Source organism: Falco cherrug, chromosome 7 (genome assembly GCF_023634085.1).
Source record: "Falco cherrug isolate bFalChe1 chromosome 7, bFalChe1.pri, whole genome shotgun sequence".
Lineage (NCBI taxonomy): Eukaryota > Metazoa > Chordata > Aves > Falconiformes > Falconidae > Falco > Falco cherrug.
This window is the reverse complement of record NC_073703.1, coordinates 22,668,780-22,691,663: the sequence shown is the minus strand read 5'-3', so window position 1 is coordinate 22,691,663 and position 22,884 is coordinate 22,668,780. Positions and strand designations below refer to the sequence as shown.

Below are 22,884 nucleotides of genomic sequence, written 5' to 3'. Positions count from 1 at the left end.
AAAAAGAATGACTTCTGGGATTCGGGAACTGAGCATAATCCTTCTTCACGAGAGTGTCTGGGAAGTACTTTTGTATCATTTGGATGTGTCCAAACAAGACGAAAGAAAAAGAAAAGATTGAAATCTAACTCTTTTGTACAGTTTAGATGAGTTTAACTCGGGAGAACAAAGAAACAATAGTGAACTAAAGAGTTGTTTCATGATGATTTCTTAGCAGTCATTTTAGTTCTGGTTTGCTTGCTGCTGTTAGATGTTGCCTTAAAAGGAGTACAAGGAAGGATGTGACTTGACGTCAGAAGATAGTAATGAGAGCAGCATCTTCCTTTAACAGAGACCTTCTATTATTTGTGTGGCAGAAAAGTGTGCTTCCTGTACAGGTGATTCAGTATGCAGTACTTTCATGGGCTTCCTTGCTAACAGTCCCAATAGTGATTTTTAATACAAATACAACACAATTCTATGTGTGTGGCACTGGGTAAGTGCCAGTTCGTTACAGGCAGAATTATTCTTTTTCAGTTGTTGAGAGACGAGCAGATGAAAAGACATTATCCCTTCTTTTTGATGGAATTCTCTCTTTTTATTTTCCCGAGTTTGAAGGAACATTATTTAAATGCTACTAGATTACTGTTCCCTGATACAGTATTATATATAGTATGTTAATATTGTAACATGTGTTATGTTAGTTAAGTTAATGTTGTTGTTAATAGTTTAAAACATTCCAGTACCTGCTTTATTCACAAATAAAATGTCTCCTGCTTAAGCAACAGCACACCAAAGGTATGACTCCTGTGTCTTCAAAAATACAGAGATGATACAGTATTTGGCCTACAATATGCAACCTGGCAATATTATAGCCTTCATTTTTCTGTTACTAAAATCAGTAAAAACTCTGCCTGTCATGTATGACCTTCAGGGCAACAAAATATGCCAGTGGTCCTGTTACAGTTAGCCAAAGCAAACTTTAAAATAGAATTCTAGAACAGTATAACAACTTTGTAACGGGAGGAAGAGTTTAATCTAAAATTGAGAGCAAGTTGTACTTCATTTCTTTTGTCCAAGCTATTCTGTTTCATTTCATGACTTCCCTTAAAGTCTTGCTCTCACCAAAGATGTTAAATTTGAGATACAAATAGGTAAATATAATTAAACCTGGCTTACTAATTGAAACCTAACTTAAAATTTCTTACTGTGGAAATTACTACTACCTCATTCTGTTATTTGAAGTGGTTTTAAAGAGAATATAGAACTATGAGCAGAAAAACTTACTATGTAAATCTGCAGTTACGGCAGGAGAACTCCAGTTTTTAACTCTGGTATTTCATTAATTCCATGTTTTGCACTCTCTGTAAACGAAATGCCTGTTTTTTAACTGCGTTATTTTATTCTATTACAGAGAAGGTGATTCTGAAGAAAGTCTGGGGTCACCCAGTGACCTGAGTTTGTCTCTTGTCTGTTGGAGCATCAGCGGCAAGTACCTGGCTGGAGCTACAGAAAAGATGGTGAACATATGGCAAGTCAATGGTATGCTCATAACTACTTTAATGATACAAAGTATTTTTAATATATTTAATATTTAATAGGGAAGCTGCTACCGTACTGAATGTTTACCCAAGCATTTGTGTGTGCTTTCCACTTTAAATGCCTACCATCTTCCATAACGTGTTGTAAACTTACTTTATTAGAATGAGGCACTAAACACAAATGTATGTGTGATCTACAGCTAATTCAGTAGAAAACTGAGCAGCATATGAGTCCCTATTGAATGAGAAGTTTTTAGGTGTCATTCTTAGTGATTTTTGTCTGTAAATACAGTATTTCTATAACCTGTAAGAATTACCTTCGTGCATGCAACAGAATGCAAAGATTAACTGCAGCAGATGGAGGGAAAGAGCTAGAGTGATCAGCTAGGTGGAGTGTCTTCTAATGAGTGAGCTTGTTTGTTTATTTGAACAAAAGAAAGAGTCTTGGAGGAAGAAGCTTTTAAATAAATACATTAGGAAGATGAACTCTAGGAGAAGGCCAGAGGGAAAAAGCAGCTATGTAAGCAAATGGATAGCGTTGACACAAGAAGAAATGTAAATAAATTGGCTGTGAGTAACTTCAAGTTTCTAATGTTCAAAAGATTGTGATCTCATATTTTATAAGCTGGAATACCAACTGGGGAAGAAATGTTATAAAATTAGATACATTTATGAGATTACATTGTGATAGAGGAGACTGAACCTGGTCCAGGAAAGGCCCTTCCCAATTCCGTGGTTCAGTTTGCAAGCATCTTCAAGCAGATTCTCTTACATTTTTACTGTCGTTTGTGCTGCCATTGACTAATCCAGCATAATACCATTAGAACTCCTTTGAGAGGAAATCTGTTAATTACTTTGTAATTTGTAATCTCTGAAACTTCATTCTGTTGTTTTGTGCTTATGAAAATCACCAGTCACACTGCTGGTGTTAATAGACAGTCTGCAGATAAAAGTATAAATTTACTAAGTACTGAAGAATTTAGTTTCCTTCCTTAACAAAACTATGTAACTTGACTGCTAATTGAGATTTGTTAGCTAAATTATGTGTCTCTGTAGGTTAGTGGACCACTGCTTTGTAGTCTCATAACTTATGTGAATTTGTAGTATGTCCTCGTTCTAAATACGATCTCTTGATATTTTCCCATGGAAAGTATTTCTATTGTTTTCTTTTCTTCATGAAGATGAAGTAGTTTTAAAAGACTTTTTGGGCTCCTAGGAGGAAGAGGATTATTAGATCTTCAGCCTCACTGGGTATCTGCTCTAGCTTGGCCAGAAGAAGGGCCAGCTGCAGCATGGACAGGAGATGCTCCAGAATTATTATTAATTGGTCGTATGGATGGGTCTCTTGGACTTATTGAAGTTGTAGATATTTCAGCCATGCACCGACTAGAACTGGAACACTGCTACAGAAAGGATGGTCAGTATTTAAATAGAATTAAGAAAAAATATGAAACACACCCCACTTTTTTTTTCTTCCTATATTAAGCAAGTATATAATCTCAATATCTTTTTTATTCTTGTTCATGGGATATGACTTCTGCTACCTTACCTGCAACATCATTCATTCATGGGAGCAGAAAAGTCTGTGGGATCTCCGTCAGCACCCTGGCGCCCCTACAGCAGAGGCAGTTTGTAGCAACCTAGTCCGATCCTGACATTCCTTGTCCTTACATAAAATCCATAGAGATTCCCTGCAGTGGCTCCTCTGTTTACAGATGGCATGTACTCAGTGTCATTTGAATTACTGTCTTACAGCCATCTTTTCTTTACAGTTCCAATCGCAGGGAACATCAAGCAGCACATCTTTGGTAGTGCTGTGTGGTTTTGTATATAGCTTCTTCAGGAAAGTTTCGCATTTTTTTAACAGAATCAAGTGAGGCCATATCTATGTGCCAAGAAAGGCTCCAGTTGTTTTCAGTGGTTTTGGTAGAAGCTTCCCTATCTCAGATATATGTATAGGATTCAGTCTACTTCTTTTCTTTTCCCTAGCATTTTCACCATGTCAGGAATGTAATTCATTAATTTTAATAAAAAGAGAACTGAAAAAACTATTAAAAAATAATCTCAACAGGTGTCATTACAGTGACACTCAGTTTTATCTTTACCATATAAATTCAAGACAATTTTCAGATCCAAAAGTATGTTGAGTAACCTTGGTGGTGGGGGAAGTTGTTACACATTTCATATTTTAGACAATTGCACTGCAAAAACCACTTTGGCAGGAGTGAAGTTTAGTTTAGTTTAATTAAATTTTGTTTGTCCGTTTATGTAGTGTCTGTTACATGCCTTGCCTGGTTCAGTGAAGACAGACCATTTGCAGTTGGCTATTCGGATGGAAAATTGCTAATGGGAACAAAGGAACCCCTTGAAAAAGGAGGGATCGTTCTAGTTGATGCACATAAGGTAGTTAGTCTTTTTAATAAAAACTAATGTGTAATTTTTTTAGGTAAAGATGTGTGTAAGCTATTTTCTCTATTTGAAAGCTATTTATAAATTCAAGTGCAGATTGTTTTTGCAGATTATTTTAACAACAGATACCTGTTTCTGAGATACATGTTAAACACAGTATAGTTTAAAGGAACAGTCTACCAAATTTTGTAAAAAAGGAAAAATTGTATAGCTTTTTTTGCTATCAGGGATTGTGAAGGGTGTATGTATATACAGCAACAGAAGTGTATTAAGGACATAGCTATACATGTTCTAATGGTTGGACTTGATGATCTCAAAGGTCTTTTCCAACCTAAATGATTCTATGATTCTATTCTGTGTCTGGATTTAAAAGACTGTCGTTCTTAATTTGTAAAATATGTCACACGTTTTTGTGAAGCTTAAGTTCCTGTGCAAAACAAAAGATGTTTTTCTAAATATTTTAAATCCAATAGGATATGATTGTTAGTATGAAGTGGGATCCAACTGGTAAGATTCTTCTGACATGTGCCAAAGAAGAAACAGTGAAACTCTGGGGGTGCATGGGAGGATGCTGGAGGCGCCTGCATTCGCTGTCCCATCCAGCTCTTGTGAATGGCATTGCCTGGTGTGCTCTGCCAGGGAAAGGACCCAAGTTGCAGCTTTTACTTGCTACGTATGTAATTTTTTGTTGTTTCTATAGCTCTTTTGCAAGTCTTTTCTATCAGTCTTTAGTGTCCAGATCAAAGAAAAGTTTTGTCTTTTTTTTTAAGTAACATTAATTCAGTAAGCCAGTTGACATGAGATTCATGAGGCTTCAGAATTCAAACGGAAAGAGTGACTCTGGTCACCTTACCAACCATTTTCTCCATGCCAGAGACCTGTTTGTAATACTGCTGCCTGAAAGCTTCTTGCTTTGCCCAAATATTTTTTCTGAGACTGTGGTGTTAGTAAAAATTGAAAAGGTGGGGGCAGGAATGGAAAAATGCATTTATTCATTGGGAACATCCTTTTCATTTTACATTAATTGATACAATGTAGTTTTATAGGAGGATGCTAAAGACTAATGGTATTTTAAGTTAATACCAGACCACTGATACTTTGTTAGTTAATACCTTTGTTTTTCTGATTTACCCTGACTTCCTCTAGAGGATGCCACAATGGTTTGGTGTGTGTCTGGACTGTTCCCCAAGACGTAGTAATCACTTTGCAGTCCAGCTCAACTTGCTCAGAAGGATGGTGGGACCAAGAAACAACTGCCAAGGTAAAAGGGGTAAACTCAGTGTTTAAAAAATCCTCTCTGCTCATTCTGAAGCTGGGGGGAGGAGAAGAATGTGAGCAAGTTACTCAAATCTCAACATTTCCTGAGAGGAGACATTTGCTAAAAAATATTTGCAGTGCGTTTGTATATGTATAGGCATTTTCAGAACAGGAAATGAAAAATCACAGGTTTGAATGAGTTTTATTTGGCTAAGGACTGTATTTTGATTTGTTTTAATTTTTAAGTTGATACATTCATACTAAAATTTAGAAAGATCTTAACTTTTTTTCTAGACTAAGTCAAGATGAATTTCACCTACATAAATTGTAACATGGCCTTTAAACAATGGCATTTTGTAAGGGGAGTAAAGGTGATAACGTGACAGAGATATTTATAAAATTATCATAGTACTAGTCTTTTTTTATTATCTTATGGAAATTACCCCATCTCTATGGATGATCAGTATTTATTGCAGAATATAGGAGCCGTTATGCTAGTCTGTTTTCTGTAAGTAATTCAGTGTTCCGTAACTATGAAATAATTTGCAGGATGGATACAGAAAAGCAGTAGAAGTCAAGTGTGTATTTCAACTGAGAGGACACATTACTCCTGTTCGGACTGTTGCATTCAGTCCCGATGGACTGGCATTAGTATCTGGTGGACTTGGTGGTCTCATGAATATTTGGTCTTTACGGGTAAGATCATTGTTGATGTGGGATGTTTTTTTTTTAGTATAAGTATCCAAAATAGTGAAAGAATCAGACTAGTATTCTCCCCACCGCCATATGTTAGAAGCATACGATAAAGCATAGTATAAAATTATTTATAATAAAATACAGATTGAAATTATAATTAACATTCAAGTGTTTTGTATTTTATGGTTCTACTATTCATTCATTCTCTATGCTTGGTCATATCAGTTAGGCTTTACAGAACCAGCTGCTCTCTCTTTATAGTTGGGAACAATATTATCTTACTTTGAGAACTTTTCCGGGAGTCAGATAATGTGGATTATTAAACATTTCTAAATCCTTGGTTATCTCCTTAATATGATAAAAGTTCTAGGTTATTTTTTTGTTGGCTTTTAGTATAAACATTTCAGTTTCTAAATGGTTATTGAACAGCTTAGGAGAATATCATCCCTTAGAAATGTGATTGTATGCATTTAAACAGAAAAGTAGCTGTGTATACACACTGACTCAAAACACTTCTTTCCTTAGGATGGTTCAGTATTACAGAGTGTTGTGATAGGTTCTGGAGCTATTCAGACTGCAGTATGGATACCTGAGGTTGGAGTGGCTGCTTGCTCTAACAGATCAAAGGTGACACTATGTCTTAAAGTAATGTTCTTTCAATTATTTTGTTAAAAGACAATGCCATTTGTCTCTCTGCTTTTCCTGCCTTTCTCCCTGCACGCCCCCCCCCCACCCCCCCTTTCTATGTTTTTGTAGACAAATGCAGATAGAAATACCTATCTCTGTTATATTTTCAAGACACATTGTTCTGGCTTTCAGCTATCACCTGACAGTAAAAAGACTGGGGTTTATTTAATAGTGTCCCGTGTTTAATTTGGGGGGGGGGGGGGCAGGGTGGAATCCTGAGCTGGTGTTTATAAAGCATGCTGCACATCGGTTACGTTAGCCTTTCTGTTTCATGGCAGCAGTCATAAATGGACAGTGAAAACAGGCAGAAGACAGAATTTTATTTTTATTTTCCTTTAGGCAGCATGAAGAAATGATTCCATTCCCTTAGCAAATAAGGTATTTCAGTGATCTAACTTAATCTAAAGCAGCCTCAACCTCAGAAATTTTTAAGGAGCATCAGAATTTAGTTCAGGGTTTGCTGTGTCAGGAACTGCTGGCATCTGAACAGAACTTTCATAACACTTGATTGTTCCAAAAGATGGTATTTTTTGTGAACAAACATACTATGGCACACATGACTCCTGCTAGTAGAGTCATGCTGCATGTGGTTCTAAGTATTTTGGGATTCTGAATACAGCGATTCCTGAATACAGACTCAATATTGAAGGTCATATTACAAGGCAAATCTTAAACTAAGGTTACACCTAAACTAAGTCCTAAACTAAGATTGCAGCATTCACTGAAATTAATTCTGCTTATTACCACGTCTGCATTCTTTCTTGGAGTGAGAATCGTGGGGCTGACACAGGTGTGTGAGGAGGTGGCAAATGGAGATGGCTACTCCAAGGCATTTGTCAGCAGATTATTGACCAACAGAGACAAGAAATGTTCAAGGCTGTGTTTTCTGGCCCCTACAGAAACTAAGATGATTGGTGATAACTCAATGGAGCTGCATAATCCTGCTTTATGAATTTTTAATTTCTAATGTGTCTTGTGACTGCTATTGAACAGGATGTGTTGGTAGTGAACTGCACGTCAGAGTGGATATCTTCCAATCACATCCTTGCAACGTGTAGGACTGCACTGAAACAGCAAGGAGTGCTGGGATTGAATATGGCTCCTTGCATGCGCGCCTTCTTGGAACGTTTGCCCATAATGCTTCAGGAACAGTATGCTTACGAAAAGGTAAGAAGAGCTAATGTGGACGTGTAAAATTTGTCTGACGTGAGGTCGCTCTTTGAATCTGAGCTCGTTTCAGTCTTTCACCACAGAGAACCCAGAATACTTTCCGACGTCCTATTTAAAAATGTCTTTCAGCATTCTCAAAGCTAATAGTCTCCTAATTTGAGAATATTTTAGAAAAACTCTGATTAAGTGTGGAAGAGAGTATTTTTCTACATGACTAGGTTTGAAGGACTCCTATTTCTCAATGGGTTGATATATGTTTCTGACTTGGCATGTTCCTTTTCTCTGTCCCGCTCCCCTCACCTCTAGCCCCACGTTGTTTGTGGAGACCAGCTGGTTCACAGCCCCTACATGCAGTGCTTGGCGTCGCTCGCGGTGGGCCTTCACCTGGACCAGCTCTTGTGCACCCCCCCGGTACCGCCTCATCACCAGAGCTGCCTCCCCGACCCTTCAGCCTGGAGCCCCACGGAATGGGCCTGGCTGGAGTGCTTCTCTACTACCATCAAAGCTGCCGAAGCCCTGGCCAAGGGCGCGCAGTTCCCAGAGTCCTTCACCGTTCCCGACCTGGAGCCTGTTCCAGAGGATGAGCTTACCCTCCTGATGGTAAAATGCACTACATGTTTCAACAGCGAAGCGTGTTGTTATTGAGCATCTGGTATGATGCAGTTAACATCTCTGAACTGTTAAGATTTATATTCATTAGCAGAAGCAGCAGCAATAAGTGTAAGTTTAATTAACTGGTTAGAATATACTGTAAAGGTTGCGCTCTTGGTGTGTAATGAGTGCAAGCCAGTTGCACAGTAAAAACAAAACGAAACAACACAAAACGGAGAAGTAATTTTTGTATGTGAGAGAAGCAAGAGACATAGAGCTTTACAATGATGTTTTTAGAGTAATTTTGGCACATTCCTACACAGAGTTATTTTGCTAGTGTCAATTGTCTTAATGACTCGTTAGGGCAGGTAAACCAAAATAGAAATTTTAGATTAAGAATTTTTTTATCAGCAAGTTTACAATATTTAAAGCCGGTGTTTGCAATTAAAACTTAAAAAGCTCTAAACATCAGTAAACAGGGAAAGATTACTTCATGACAAATTTTGTTTGATTTTTTTTTTTACTTATTTGGATTGCGAGTTACGGATAACAGTGCCATTGCTAGATACGTGTACTAAGGAAATAAACTTGGCCTATGAATGAAAATGAAGTGTTTGAGTATTCACACATTCATTGTTGTTGCTACACTGTTTAGAATAATTTGAATGTCAGTACTGTTTGTAGTTAGAAAGGAAGGTATCTATTACATAACAGAAAATACAAGGTGCATCCTGAACTGAATGTGGTAACTGTGGCTTTTGTCGTGTAGGATAATAGTAAATGGATCAATGGTATGGATGAACAGATAATGTCTTGGGCAACGTCAAGGCCAGAGGTTAGTAAAACTGATGGTTTGGGGTTGGTTTATTACCGTTTTTTTTAAATCCTTTTGAAACATTGGAAGCTTTTAAAAGTACTCTTGTTCTAAAGCATTCCTTCATGCTGTTCCATAGGATTGGCACTTGGGAGGCAAATGTGACGTGTATCTGTGGGGAGCAGGAAGACATGGGCAGTTAGCAGAAGCTGGTAGAAATGTCATGATACCAGTAGCAGCACCTTCATTCTCTCAGGCTCAGCAGGTGATCGCTTAAGAACAGTCATGATTTAATGATTTACCATGTATTATCTGTACAGTTTGTCAAAATCTCTACATGTCTTATCAAATTGTTGTTTGAATTTACTGTGAAGTACCCCCCAAACGTGTGTTTTCACTAAAAAGTCTTTTAATTATTTGACAAATTCAAGCCAAGAAGCCACTGAAATCTGACAAAACGATTTTTTTCATACGAGCATGATTTGAAAGTACCCGCACAGCTTTAACATAATACATGTGCCAATTTCCTTTTTCTGAAATAACATTGACATTCACAGTGGAAACGACAACACTAAATCTCAGGTTTCTGTGATTTCTGTCACTGGAAGAAGTTTTGCCAAAACCAGTAGCAAGTTTCAATTAGGTTTTTATTATGATGAGATTGAGTAACAGAACTCTGTTAAACACAGACTGGGTGAAGTCTTACGTTAATAGGGTTGTCACAAAGGTATTTGCAGTGCGACAAAAGTCTGTTGCCTTGATATAATTACAAAGAAAAAAAAAATCAAAAGGAGATTGTACATTGTAATGCAGGTATTACAATGTTGCTCCATCTGACAAAAAAAACATTAAAACCCCTTTGTCTCTTTCTAAACTAGGTTGTTTGTGGTCAGAATTGTACTTTTGTCATTCAAGCTAATGGCACAGTTTTGGCTTGTGGAGAAGGGAGCTATGGGCGACTGGGACAAGGAAATTCTGACGATCTTCATGTGTTAACAGTCATTTCAGCACTTCAAGGTAAAATCCTTGGGTGTGTGGTAGTTCATATAATTGTTTATGTAGATGCTGGTTTTGCACACTTACACAGTAAAGTATTGTAGTCTTAAATTCAAAAAATTGGACAAATGAAGTAGATGTTAGTTTCTCATGAAGATTTGAGTAGTAGTATCTTAAAATTCCGTAGTTTTAAGAAGGCTGCAGGGAAGAATGTTTGCTGAAGATAGGAACGTTTCGTTTCAAAACTAATGGCAGATGAAATGCATGGGTTGTACATGAGAAGATGAAGGTTTTGTTCAAAATAAAAATAGATAAACTGCTATAACAAGAAAACAGTTCCTTTGGTTGGTTCTTTTCCCCAGACTTAATTGGCTACCACTAGGTGCACTTGGATAAATGTATGTTAAGAGTCTGTTTTAATTGATTCTAAATGTTGTTTTCTCATTTTCCTTTACCAGGCTTTGTTGTAACACAGCTGGTGACCTCTTGTGGGTCTGATGGACATTCCATGGCTTTAACAGAAAGTGGGGAAGTCTTTAGCTGGGGAGATGGAGATTATGGCAAACTGGGACATGGGAACAGCGACAGACAGCGCAGGCCTAGACAAATAGAGGCTCTGCAAGGAGAAGAAGTGGTGCAGGTGCCAAAATATTTTTGTCTCCTACAGAGTGCAGGTGTGGTTGTCTAGTGCTGGGAATGTTCCAGAACCATTGTCAGTCTTGGCAGTTTGGATTCATATACCAAATGAAGACAGGCAACTTTTTACTTCTGAGCATTATGAACCAAGCTGGTAATTTCCAGCTGAAGGATGTTAATATCGCAGAGCTCACTGTTGGTGTGTGATGTTACCTGACAGTTGTTGCTGGAGAAGACTAAAAATTAGAAAGGGCGTGGAAGAGAGGGGTGACCAAAAAATTGGTGAAATAACAGGCATGATTTAAAAGTTTCCCTTGGTCCTTCTCAGGGGACTTTGTCCTACAAAACCGGTCACCAAGACCTCCTCCTAGTACTAGATGTGTTATAGCAATGCACAAAAACTTGTTTGGCTTTGACTGGAGGTTTCTTTATAAAAATACAAAATATTTGCACAACAATAGTAGTCTGCTTGCAGAAAACAGTAGTTGGTAGAAATATATAAATAAACAAAACACCTGAAAGGCTTTCCTCACACAAATATCTGCCTGTCCTCCTCCTCAGTGTTACTGTTGAGAAGAGTAAGAGGTCATTGGAGAAATCATTAATACTAAAATACCTAAAATTTTAGCTCTTATTATAAAGTGAATGTAGTTTAGGGGAGGAAAAGGTATTACATACTTACATGTAATAACTAATATAATTTCCCCCCCAAATTTAAAACGTGTTTAAAAATTACATTTATTTTGCTTCCAGATGTCATGTGGCTTCAAACATTCAGCTGTGGTGACGGCAGATGGCAAACTTTTTACATTTGGAAATGGTGATTATGGTCGATTAGGACTTGGAAATACTTCCAATAAGAAACTCCCAGAAAGAGTGACGGCGCTGGAGGGTTACCAGATTGGACAGGCATGGTTTATCTAAAACTAGCCATGTATCTTTGTTTAAAGCTGATGTTTTCAATGTATTTAAGTGTTCTGGGTTTTTTTGTACTTGGATTTTATTTTTATTATGATGGCGGAATTTCAGTATGCATGCTTTTTAAAATAATTACTTTCCTGACTCTTGAGCCTCATTCTGTAAAACTGCCCATGTTTTTCAACATTTTAACATTTCAAGATTCAGGCATTTTTACACATGAATTCATGAACTGTTTTTATGTTCTTAAACAATGAGCATGTGTAGCATGATGCTATGCTTTGCTTCTAGGAGCTGAGAGCAAGCAAGTACCTACAAGACACTACTGTGGTCCTAAATGTCTTTAAAACACTGTGATAAGCAATGAAAGTTCTAATTGTTTTAAAAGGTTACTTATTTTTCTAAAACACAATTTTTCTTTTCTTAAAGGTAGTTGGGGTGCTTGAGTTAGTAGTAAGTTAGCAAAAGCTGTGGTCATAATGTATTTCTCTCAACCAGGTGGCCTGTGGACTCAATCATACTGTAGCTGTGTCAACAGATGGCTCAATGGTTTGGGCTTTTGGAGACGGAGATTATGGTAAACTTGGTTTGGGAAATTCCACTGCAAAATCTTCACCGCAGGTTAGAATTCATAGAGAAATTACTCTTTGCATAAATTTTCAGTGCTGTTAAATGTGTTACGCGGTGTTCAGAGTGTAATTATCAGAAGTGCAATTACTAATTCCACCTACCAAACTTTTCTGTTACAGTCTGGCATAAATAATTCTGATGCTGTGTTATGCTGAGCTTGATACTTTTAAAGGATTTCTCATAAATAATAGTGACCTTATCTCAGTGGCAATAGAAATAGTGAAAACCTTGGGATTATCTTAGAGAGCTTTCTTATTTTGGAATGGCGGGGGTGGGGGGAAGGTTGTTTACACACTCATCTACTTCCTCCTATGCCAGTCCCTGCTCACTCCCAGTAAAAAAAAAAAGGTATTTGAATTATTCTGCATAGAATAAGATACCATTAAAGAAAAAGAGAAAACTGTGTCTCCGTTTCCTGTATTAATTTACAAGCATTAATTAGAGTAATCCTACAATGTATGCATTGCACAGTGGGAATTACAAAATGTCTTTTAGGAAGCAGGAGTTACAGATTAAATTCTTGTTTGCTTTCTGTTTCTATCCTCATAATACCATAGCTCTTTCTCCTTTCACTTACCCCTTAGAAAGTCGATATTCTTTGTGGAATTGGAATAAAAAAAGTTGCCTGTGGAACCCAGTTCTCTGTCGCACTGACAAAAGATGGTCATGTATATACTTTTGGACAAGGTAGGATGGTGATCTGGTATTTGGCACTTTCCATCTATAGGTTTGTGTGTATTGCAAGTGAAAGGGAAGAATATTGAGATGTACTTATGAGACTGACCTAATGCTACTTTTTAGGTTTGTGCTGACACAATCTGAATTTTGGAACTTCAACAATGCAATCTTAACATACATCTGTAATATCCAAATTTGTAGCTCTCTCTAGTTTGATTTCAGGATAGCCTTTCAGTTTATTAATGTACCTTTTGAAGAGGGTTTTCCTAAAAATTCACTGAATTTCACGTGTGTGAAAACACTGGGTTACTTAAAAGTTTACTTTGTCTAATAAAGCATGTGCCTGTACAAGTTGTTTAAAAATCTGGGCGGGAGAGTTTCCAAGTGCACTGATTTAAACCTGTTTAAACTTCTCAAGTCAGCTAATTCATAAGTGTTATAAAACCATACATATACATATGGAAGTCTTGCTTTAACAGAATTTGATCTTTGAGACTTAAAATAACAGCTTTAGCAATTTAATGAGCACTGTAGGAATCACTGTTTTGTGGGAGACATACTCTAGATCTTGGCCAAACCAATTGTACTGGTGTCCAAGTTCTAAGAGTATGTAGAATTGGTTTTTGTCCCTCCTTGCTTTCTACCTGCAAGTAAAATTAACATTTTAATGTTCTTTACACATAGAGACATGTGCTTGCAATTTTAGATCGCCTGATAGGTTTGCCAGAAGGTCGTGCTCGAAATCACAACAGACCCCAGCAGGTTCCAGTGCTGTCAGGAATCTTCATTGAAGACATCGCCGTCGGAGCAGAGCACACGCTGGCTTTGTCATCTACGGGGGATGTATACGCATGGGGAAGCAACTCGGAAGGGCAGGTCAGAACTCTTCCCTGTCTATTTCTAACCTTTATAAGGCTGTACTTGTTCTTTACAGATGTGATTGGAATATCTTGATTTTGGTGGAGAAGAAAGCTTTTGTATTTGTTCTCCTCCTTTCCCACTCAGCCATAATAACACTTCAGGCATTTCCATTATTTTTTTTTTATTTCCTATGCTTTTACACAGTAGCAGTTTGGGAAAACACTGGAAACGTTCTAGCTGAATTATTCTAATCAAAGATTTAAAAAAAAATCACAAATTTTTACCTAATTCTTGAGCTATCATCAATTTTTTCAACATAATAAAACTTATGGTTTGTGGCAATCACATTTTTGAACTCTTTAGGTGCTTTTCATGAACATTAACTCTTTAGAGAGTAATTTTTTGAAGTGAGAAAAAATAATTATTAAATAATAAATTCTCTGTTTTCTTTTGGACCCTAATTTTATCCCGGCCCTTAAAAGTCTATTCTTGTCCCTCACCTCATGTCTAACTCAAATTTTTGAAAGGATTTCAGCTTTTTGATAGTTCTGCGTGCTACAGGTATAAGGAGGAGCCTCTTGACATATTAGGAGTTGGTGTTTCAGGGATTTTGGGCCACAAAATTTTGGAGTTTATTCTCTGGTGTTTCAGGACTGAGTTTTTGAGAAGGGTTGTTGGGCAAGTTGTTTAGAGTAATTTCTGAGAGGATCTTTTGGGTTTGGATTGTTTGTTTGGTTTTTTATAGGGTGCTTGCTTTGTGTTTCTGGAAGAGAAAAAATTGTTAGGGTAAAAAATTGAGAGAAACTTCATTCTGAAAGCCTATTTTATATGATTTTCCTTTCAGTGCAAAAAAACTGTTTTATATGAAAAAGAAAATAAAATTATACTCTTCTAATATGAAAATTTCACTTTTAGAATATGCAATTACCATAGGATACAAAACTATCAGTAAGAAGTCAGAACAGCTTCAAGTAAACTTTCTCTTCACACAAATTGTGTTTTCATAAACTGTTGTAGGAATTTATGTGCTAGAACAAAAATGGCATTTAAATGGCCCAGCAGAGACACCTGAGCTATGTTGTCTGTGCCTAAGAAAGACTGCAACATAGATGACTTAGCAGCATCGGTTAGTTCCTCAGTCTGCAGAAGAGCTTGCAAAACATCTCTACTTGTTCTAAGGCCTCTTTGGCATCTAAATCTGCTACTCCCATTGAGTATGGGTACAATATTCTATCAAAAATAAAAGGTAAATGCTAAATAATAAAGATATATACAGTAAATCTTTTTTTATCCCAGTATATGCTGTAGATCAATACCATATTTTACCATTTGCTCTGAATCTTTGCTTAAGAGAGTTTTAGAAATATCACCACAGTTGTTGATTCTTCTTTGTCCCTTTTAAACCTGTTACAAATTGTCAGCTTGGACTGGGCCATACCAACCATGTCAGAGAACCAACCCTAATAACCGTCCTGCAAGGCAAGAATGTTCGGCAGATTTCAGCAGGACGGTGCCACAGCGCTGCCTGGACAGCTCCGCCTGTTCCACCGAGAGCGCCAGGTAATGCAGTGAGGCTGATTGTGTGGCCGTATGAGGGAGGCTTTGTGTTTCCTGGGGGATGAGTGCAACGAGAACTTCTGAACGTTTGGGACAACACTTGTTTCGTTTTATATCCGTGCAGGTTGTCAAATTTTGCTGCTGTCATGCTTTAAATCCAGTTGGCAGCTGAGCACCACATAAACCACTGCAAAGAGAATCAGCTCCACCCTGGCCAAAAGCAGTACAGCTACCCTTTATGAAATGATGCTTTTTCTCTTTTTCTGTGGTAGGTGTGTCAGTGCCTTTACAGCTTGGTTTACCTGATGCCATTCCACCGCAGTACGGGGCACTGAAAGAAGTGAGCATTCATACAGTGAGAGCAAGGCTCAGACTGTTGTACCATTTTTCTGACCTCATGTACTCTTCATGGAGATTACTTAACCTCAGTCCCAATAACCAGGTAAAGTTCCATTTGAAAAAAAGCAGCTCTGTTGTGTTACGCCATGTCACTAGAGAGTTTCAGACCTGATCAAGATGGATCTTAATAACAGGTTCTGTAGGGGGTTTGTAATAAATAGAAAAAGAAAAAAAAAATCTGGATTAAGCCAGACTTTGTCGAAGTATTGTAACGTATTTTCGCTTGTGCTAACATTAATGTTTCATGCTAACGTGTTATTGTTTCAGCTTCCAAAAGCTTACAAGCCTCAAAGCTAAAGACAAATAGTGCTAACCTGTTTCCTGAAATACTGAAGTGCTAGTGGTTAGTAATGAAGAATTTTATTCTGTAAAGAATGGAATTAATATCCTCTGTTAATATGTTTATTCTCATGCTGCTTTATTGCAGAACAGTACATCTCATTACAATGCTGGAACATGGGGAATAGTTCAAGGACAGCTAAGGCCCTTGCTAGCACCCCGAGTGTACACGCTCCCCATGGTGCGCTCCATAGGAAAAACTATGGTTCAGGGGAAAAACTATGGGCCACAAATTACTGTGAAAAGGATATCAACCAGGTCAGTATTGTTTTCACAGGCATTGTATTATATTAGACCCCAAACAATTACTGATATTCATACTTTTTCCCTTACTTCTGGCATACTGAGCTCGCTCTGTACAAGTTTACTAATGAAGTGACTTCAGTAGCCTTTATGTGTTCATGAGCTACATTGTATGGCTGTGGTTTGTTGGTTTTTGGTTTTTTTTTGAAAGAGGTCGGAAATGCAAGCCCATTTTTGTACAAATAGCAAGACAAGTGGTAAAGCTGAATGCATCAGACCTTCGTCTGCCTTCCCGTGCCTGGAAAGTGAAACTGGTTGGAGAAGGAGCTGATGATGCAGGTGGAGTGTTTGATGACACGATTACAGAAATGTGTCAGGTATGAAAAGTCTATTAGTTCAAAATGCCTGGGAAGAGGTTTTGTTGCCTCTGGTGTGTTTTAGTATTTTTCAAATTTCCTTTCTTCCAGGCATAGCAAATACTTGTTCTTCAGTCCTGAGCCACAACACTAGAGCTGCCTACTTAGGGATGGCTCTGGGGGTAAAGAAATCTTCCTAGATTGTGGCAGGGAGATGCCATAAGGCCACACTGTAACTAGTGTTACGGCGGGCCCCTTGGAATTCTGAGATGGCCCCTACATGGTACCGATGCATTTTGCAGCCCCTCATTCTTCCCAGCCAGTGCCCCTGGAAGAGCAGTTGTACTGCATTCCATGACTACAGTATGTTCCCTGTACACAATACAGAAACACCTTCAGGCAGGTGTTTCTCACATACCCGGAGATGACTTGTCACCTCACACATTCAGTGTGGGAAGGAGATCAGTAGCAGGAAGCACACACTTTTGCCTGTCTATAAGCGATATTGTTGTTGTTGTCAACAGAGCTGTCTTCTCAGATTCCCCAGGAAGCTGAAGGCTTCAGACTGCCAGGACTGAGATAAAGCTGGTCAATGCTAATGCGTACTGCCTATACTTTTAAAGATGTGACTCAGCCCTGTGACACATCCATGGCTGTAGCTAGGAGAAGGATTCAAGGCAATGCTTGGTGGAGAAGTTTGTTCCTTAATCTTCCAGGAGCCTCAAAACGCAAAGAATGAGGATTAGTGAGGATAATTAGGGTATCTACTTAGTCTGGGACAGAGCAACAGCTATGGGTAGTGCTGGAGCTGGCAGTGGACTTAGAGTTAGGATACAGGATGGAGGAAGCTGAAGAACTCCATGTGTTAAGGGAATTTCTGAAACCTCTAAGATTAAAGTAGGGTTGATTCAGGTAAGGACTTGACGTGTAATTTTGGGGTTCTTTCCTAGATGGTTTACATTAAATACAAGGTGTGATGAGGGTTCAGAACAGAACTCATTGAAAAATTTGCTTCGTATTTGGTTCTTGAAAAAGCTGCACCTGTGGGGTGTCTAGCTTATGGCTTCCAGTTATTTCTGAAACAGGAACCAAGAATGTATCAAAGAGTGGTCGCAGTGAAGAAACCGTTGTAGTCTGATGTAAGGGCAGGTCTTGAAATAATCATGTTTGTATTATTAAAAATAATCACTACCATGTTTACTTTCTCTTAAATATTTTATATTAATTTGTAAGAACCGATCATCACTATGATTGAATATTCTGTCTTGTAATGCCATCGTGTCGTAGTCTTTCTGTAATAGGTTTGTTATGCCTATGTCTAAGAAGGCTTTTTTGTTGTTGATTTTTAAGGAACTGGAAACTGGAATAGTAGACCTGCTTATTCCTTCCCCAAATGCTACAGCTGAAGTAGGCTACAATAGGGATAGGTAAGTCGTCCAGCATTTGCTTTTATTGCAGATACTAGTGAGTGAAAATTAAAATCTTCTATTAATTGTTTTACACTAAATGATGAGATTTCATAGTTGGCTGTAGTGTATTTTTTCCTTCAGGTTGTGATGTTATTTTATTGTGGAGGAGAGGGCATGCTTTTAACATGAACTTGCTGGATTGCTGATGGCAGAATTCAGAGTAACATCAAGAATGCTGGCCTTTGTGGTCAGGATTAGTTCTGCTTATCCTGGCCTCCATCGTTTTAACAGCTAAAGATAACAATGATCTTCTTTGGCCACCCCTTGCTGATAATTGTTAGCTTATTTCTATGCTGAGCTTAGAAATGTTTTGTCTTTTACTTCTAACCAAGTAGCATAGAAATAATACTGGAGTATTTTCACTGCCTCTTCTTTCAGGTTTCTCTTTAACCCTTCGGCATGTTTAGATGAACATCTGATGCAGTTTAAGTTCTTGGGCATTCTCATGGGTGTAGCTATCCGTACAAAAAAGCCATTAGATCTTCATTTGGCTCCAATGGTCTGGAAGCAACTTTGTTGTATCCCACTCATCTTGGAGGATTTGGAGGAGGTAGATCTGCTCTATGTGCAGACCCTCAACAGCATTCTTCACATTGAAGACAGTGGGATTACTGAAGAAAATTTCCATGAGGTAAGATACGAAAGTCGGAGCTCTTAGTTTTTTTCTGGAAGTGGTTACTGTATCAGATTGGCTTTAACTTCAGTATTTATATAATTCAACGTCTGGTTTGGGGAAAACAAGCACTTGATATCCATTTGGAATAGTTTGTGATCTTATTTTAGTTCTAGGTGCCTGAGAGTAAAATAGTACATTTGGATCCCTGGAATGACTGACACTGAACATACTTTTCCTGTTTTGCATAACAGATGATTCCTTTAGATTCTTTTGTTGGCCAAAGTGCTGATGGTAAGATGGTTCCCATAATCCCTGGAGGGAACAGTATCCCACTTACCTTTTCAAACAGGAAAGAGTATGTGGAGAGGGCAATTGAGTACAGACTCCATGAAATGGACCGTCAGGTAAGAATCTCATTGTGACTCTATCCCTGTTGTTAATGCCAACAGCTTTTTGAATTATGCAAGTTTCCATTCCAGTTATTAGGGAATAAGAAAAGCTTGGGTTTCTGGGTTTCTGCATCTCACCTGGGTCCCTGTGGTTCCTCACACACACGCCTCCCAACTGTTTTGGGAGCTGGTTTTAAATTGATCCTGGTTTTCTTGCTAATTGCTAAGTTGACAAAAGAGCATTAGAAACCAAACTTGTCTTTCATTAGAGTAGCCCCACTGCAACTGTCCGTCCCTCATGAGAAAAAAACCTGCAACTGTGCATGCTGTGCACTGTGATTAGATATTACAGCAATGTAGAGACTAGCTATAGTAAATATTATTGACAAACATTTAACTTAAAACTATTCTTCTTCTGCTTTAGCATAGAAACTACAAATATTTCATGATAACGTTTTGAGAAGTGTTCATTACCCATTTGCATACTTTTGTGTATTGTCTCGTTTGTATAGTGAAGCTTGCAAAAGCATTATACTAATTACATGCTAGGAAAGTTCTTTTCCTTTTTCTCAAGATAGAGATGCATGCATGGTATTATCTGCATTAGAAAAGGAACTTTCTCATCAGGGGTACCAGATCCTAAGTCTTCTAGAACAAGTACAGTCTTCTTACAAATATGACTTTGTCGCAACTCGGGTGGTGTTTACAGTTTTTCGGTTTAGCCATCATCATCTGTACTGCTAACTTGTACTTCTAACTTCTTCTGTTTTGTATCAAAACATATTCTTTAATGTGTGATTATAATTGAAAATACCTGTAATATTCTTCAGGATTTTGAGAGAGGAAACAGCCCTTATGGGAGGTGCACGTGTGGGAGGTTGTATTTGGCAGATGTTCTATAATTCTGTGTCTTTATCCCATTTCTCAGCTGGTATGTTACTTTTGCATTTGGATGGTACGCTGAGTGCCAGAGGTGAAACAATTGCACTTCAAATGTTTCTTTGGTTTTGGGCAATAGGTGGCTGCTGTAAGAGAAGGAATGTCTTGGATTGTTCCAGTTCCTTTGCTGTCTCTTCTGACTGCCAAGCAGCTGGAGCAAATGGTCTGTGGAATGCCAGAAATATCAGTTGAAGTTCTGAAGAAAGTTGTGCGGTACAGAGAAGTTGATGAGCAGCATCAGCTGGTGCAGTGGTTCTGGCATACCCTTGAAGAATTTTCAAATGAGGAGAGAGTCCTTTTCATGAGGTTTGTGTCAGGAAGATCTCGATTGCCAGCCAACACAGCTGATATCTCTCAGCGATTCCAAATAATGAAGGTTGATAGGGTAAGATGCTGTTTTCTTTTTTTTTTTTTTTTTTTTGTTTCTTTTAAATTCCTGCTTAATATATTATGTCCTTTGGCAGTAGGAGACAGGTTTCCATAATTGTAAATTTACAGAGAAAGTATGGGATGGGATATGCTCTGAGCCGTTAAAACCAAACATTTCAATTGACTAGAGGGACATACACTGCATGAGTTGCATCTTAATTCATTCGGTGTGTTTGCTGTAATTATATGATTGGAGGTCAAGACAAGTTCCTGCACATGAAACAAACCTTCTTCTGTTATAACTTCTCCACAGTCATTTTCTGGTTTAATCCCTTTTTATTTAGTGATTTTTGCTCTTTTTTAATTAAGTTTCTGTAAGTAGCAACATATGATCTAATAGTATGTGAACTCTTGACGTCTTAAAACCACTGTTCACAGTGTACTACTTCACATACAGGGTGCATTTGTTTGGCATTACTTTGGGGTTTTGTGCAGTGAAACACATTTTCTGTGAACTACATGAATCAAAAACTTGGCCAAATCTAAGGTAACAGTGGTTTCACTGCCGTCTTCCAGTTAGGTGTCTCTCAGATTGCCTCCTGTTAAGGTACACTGTGGTATGTAATGTGAATGGTGCTTGGTATCTTCCAGTGAGCTGCTAAATAGTAGTGTGATCAACTTTTCAAATAGTTGAATTTCATTAGTGGGTTGAGCTATTTAAAGAGCAGGTGGTAGCAGTGGTTGTGCACATACTTAAGGATGAAAACAAGTGATGTAAACAAGGGAGGCTAGTCTGCGCTTAGAAGGAATTTTGAGATAGAAAGTGAAAGTGTTGATTGATGGCAGGGAAGGGAAGGAGCAATGAAATATGGCTATGTTGCGGTTTTTGCTTCATTCAAAACCTAACAGTGTCCCACCTTTTATCCGTTTCCACAGCCTTACGACAGCTTGCCTACCTCACAGACTTGTTTCTTTCAACTGAGGCTCCCACCTTACTCCAGTCAACTAATCATGGCAGAGCGTTTGCGCTATGCAATCAATAATTGCAGGTCTATAGATATGGACAATTATATGCTCTCACGGAATGTGGACAATGCAGAGGGCTCAGACACAGATTATTAACATTCTGTGAACAAAATCATCTTCCTTTTACTACAGATAGTGCCCTAAGTCCAATTCATTGTTGACATAATTTTACAGTAACCATAGATGTTTTAGGAGCATAAAACCAGATGTTAATAGACAGTGGCCACATTTTAGTTACTCTAAATGTAACAAAAAATTAGATGTTTTTATTTTTCTGTGATTGTAAAAAAGAAAAAATGAAAAAGAAAACAAAAAAAAGTATGATCGGTAAGTTTTTTTTTCTCCTTTTTTTGGTCACTTTTGATAAGTTTGCATGGAGACATTTTGGTGCATTTTTGTTGGGAATAGTACATTTGTAAGCCCTCCCAGTGAACATGAAGAGTTGTACATTGTGTATAATTGTTCATTAGCAAGGACAGTTTTACATGAATATTCACATATTTATTTTGTTTTAATTTGAATTGCCTGTGCAGGGTTCCTTATGCAGAGAAAAATAAAGCAAATTCAAGAATCAGTTGCTTGTATGCATTTTATATTTTCTCTCAGGAAATTACAGTAGGACAGTGTTTAGACAGGACGTGACATTTGAAGCATCTTAAAATGTTTATCTTCAATGAACGTGATGGGTAGTACTGTGCTCTGCGTTTGTAATGTCGTTGAGGTACTGCTTTTTGGGGTATGCCACTATTTATTCCTCATACTTTGATACAAGTTAACATTGGACTTGGTTCCTTCCTGATTTTCATTTAAGCATTTTTCTCCTGCAGAAGAGTAGTTGTTGACAATAACAACATACTGCCACCTTGACTTAGAAACCTTTACCTCTTTTGTTAAAAAAATCCTTTTTAATGTACAGATTGATGGAGTTAATCCCTGATCGGAGTACCAAAAAGGAAATTGAAAGTGATGGGGGTAGTAGTCAAGGCTATGGATTTTGTAAATGTTCTTGGTTACGCCTTTGTGTTTAGGAACTTTCAGGTGTTTGGTTTCCTTTCTTTGCAGCTGTAGGTGTGTTTCTGCCAGCAGCGTGTGGCTTGCACCTAACGTTTATGTTAACGCCCTGTGCAAAGAAACCTTTGTCCGTGTTAGGGAAGTGCTGTAGAATAGGTAATTCCCCAGTGTCTCTATCAAAACTGATTTGTTTCAGACCACAACTGCCACTTGGTGCTCAGGAGTTACCTGGGCTGAGGAGAAGGGGGGGGTCTGTCCCCAGCTGGGTCACTGCTGCCCAGCCCTCGTCCCGTCCCCATTCTCACCAC

At 38.0% G+C, this 22,884-nt stretch overlaps 1 protein-coding gene across 20 annotated transcripts in view; it reads left to right on the top strand.

Moving 5' to 3' along the window:
- HERC1 (HECT and RLD domain containing E3 ubiquitin protein ligase family member 1) overlaps positions 1-22,139 on the top strand; it is a 109,822-nt gene extending 87,683 nt beyond the window's left edge. For all 20 annotated transcript variants that reach the window (XM_055717265.1, XM_055717266.1, XM_055717267.1 and 17 more), the window contains 26 exons: positions 1,394-1,521; positions 2,737-2,937; positions 3,793-3,923; positions 4,403-4,602; positions 5,076-5,190; positions 5,736-5,882; positions 6,408-6,509; positions 7,563-7,736; positions 8,046-8,339; positions 9,100-9,165; positions 9,284-9,409; positions 10,023-10,161; positions 10,599-10,780; positions 11,530-11,685; positions 12,193-12,315; positions 12,909-13,011; positions 13,709-13,878; positions 15,285-15,423; positions 15,693-15,862; positions 16,247-16,416; positions 16,613-16,778; positions 18,108-18,184; positions 18,605-18,857; positions 19,094-19,246; positions 20,250-20,555; positions 21,476-22,139. In XM_055717265.1, the coding sequence (XP_055573240.1) occupies positions 1,394-1,521; positions 2,737-2,937; positions 3,793-3,923; positions 4,403-4,602; positions 5,076-5,190; positions 5,736-5,882; positions 6,408-6,509; positions 7,563-7,736; positions 8,046-8,339; positions 9,100-9,165; positions 9,284-9,409; positions 10,023-10,161; positions 10,599-10,780; positions 11,530-11,685; positions 12,193-12,315; positions 12,909-13,011; positions 13,709-13,878; positions 15,285-15,423; positions 15,693-15,862; positions 16,247-16,416; positions 16,613-16,778; positions 18,108-18,184; positions 18,605-18,857; positions 19,094-19,246; positions 20,250-20,555; positions 21,476-21,661 (4,177 nt within the window). In that variant the 3' untranslated portion in view covers positions 21,662-22,139. The remainder of the gene's footprint in view (positions 1-1,393; positions 1,522-2,736; positions 2,938-3,792; positions 3,924-4,402; positions 4,603-5,075; positions 5,191-5,735; positions 5,883-6,407; positions 6,510-7,562; positions 7,737-8,045; positions 8,340-9,099; positions 9,166-9,283; positions 9,410-10,022; positions 10,162-10,598; positions 10,781-11,529; positions 11,686-12,192; positions 12,316-12,908; positions 13,012-13,708; positions 13,879-15,284; positions 15,424-15,692; positions 15,863-16,246; positions 16,417-16,612; positions 16,779-18,107; positions 18,185-18,604; positions 18,858-19,093; positions 19,247-20,249; positions 20,556-21,475) is intronic.
- The last annotated feature ends 745 nt before the right edge of the window (positions 22,140-22,884 follow it).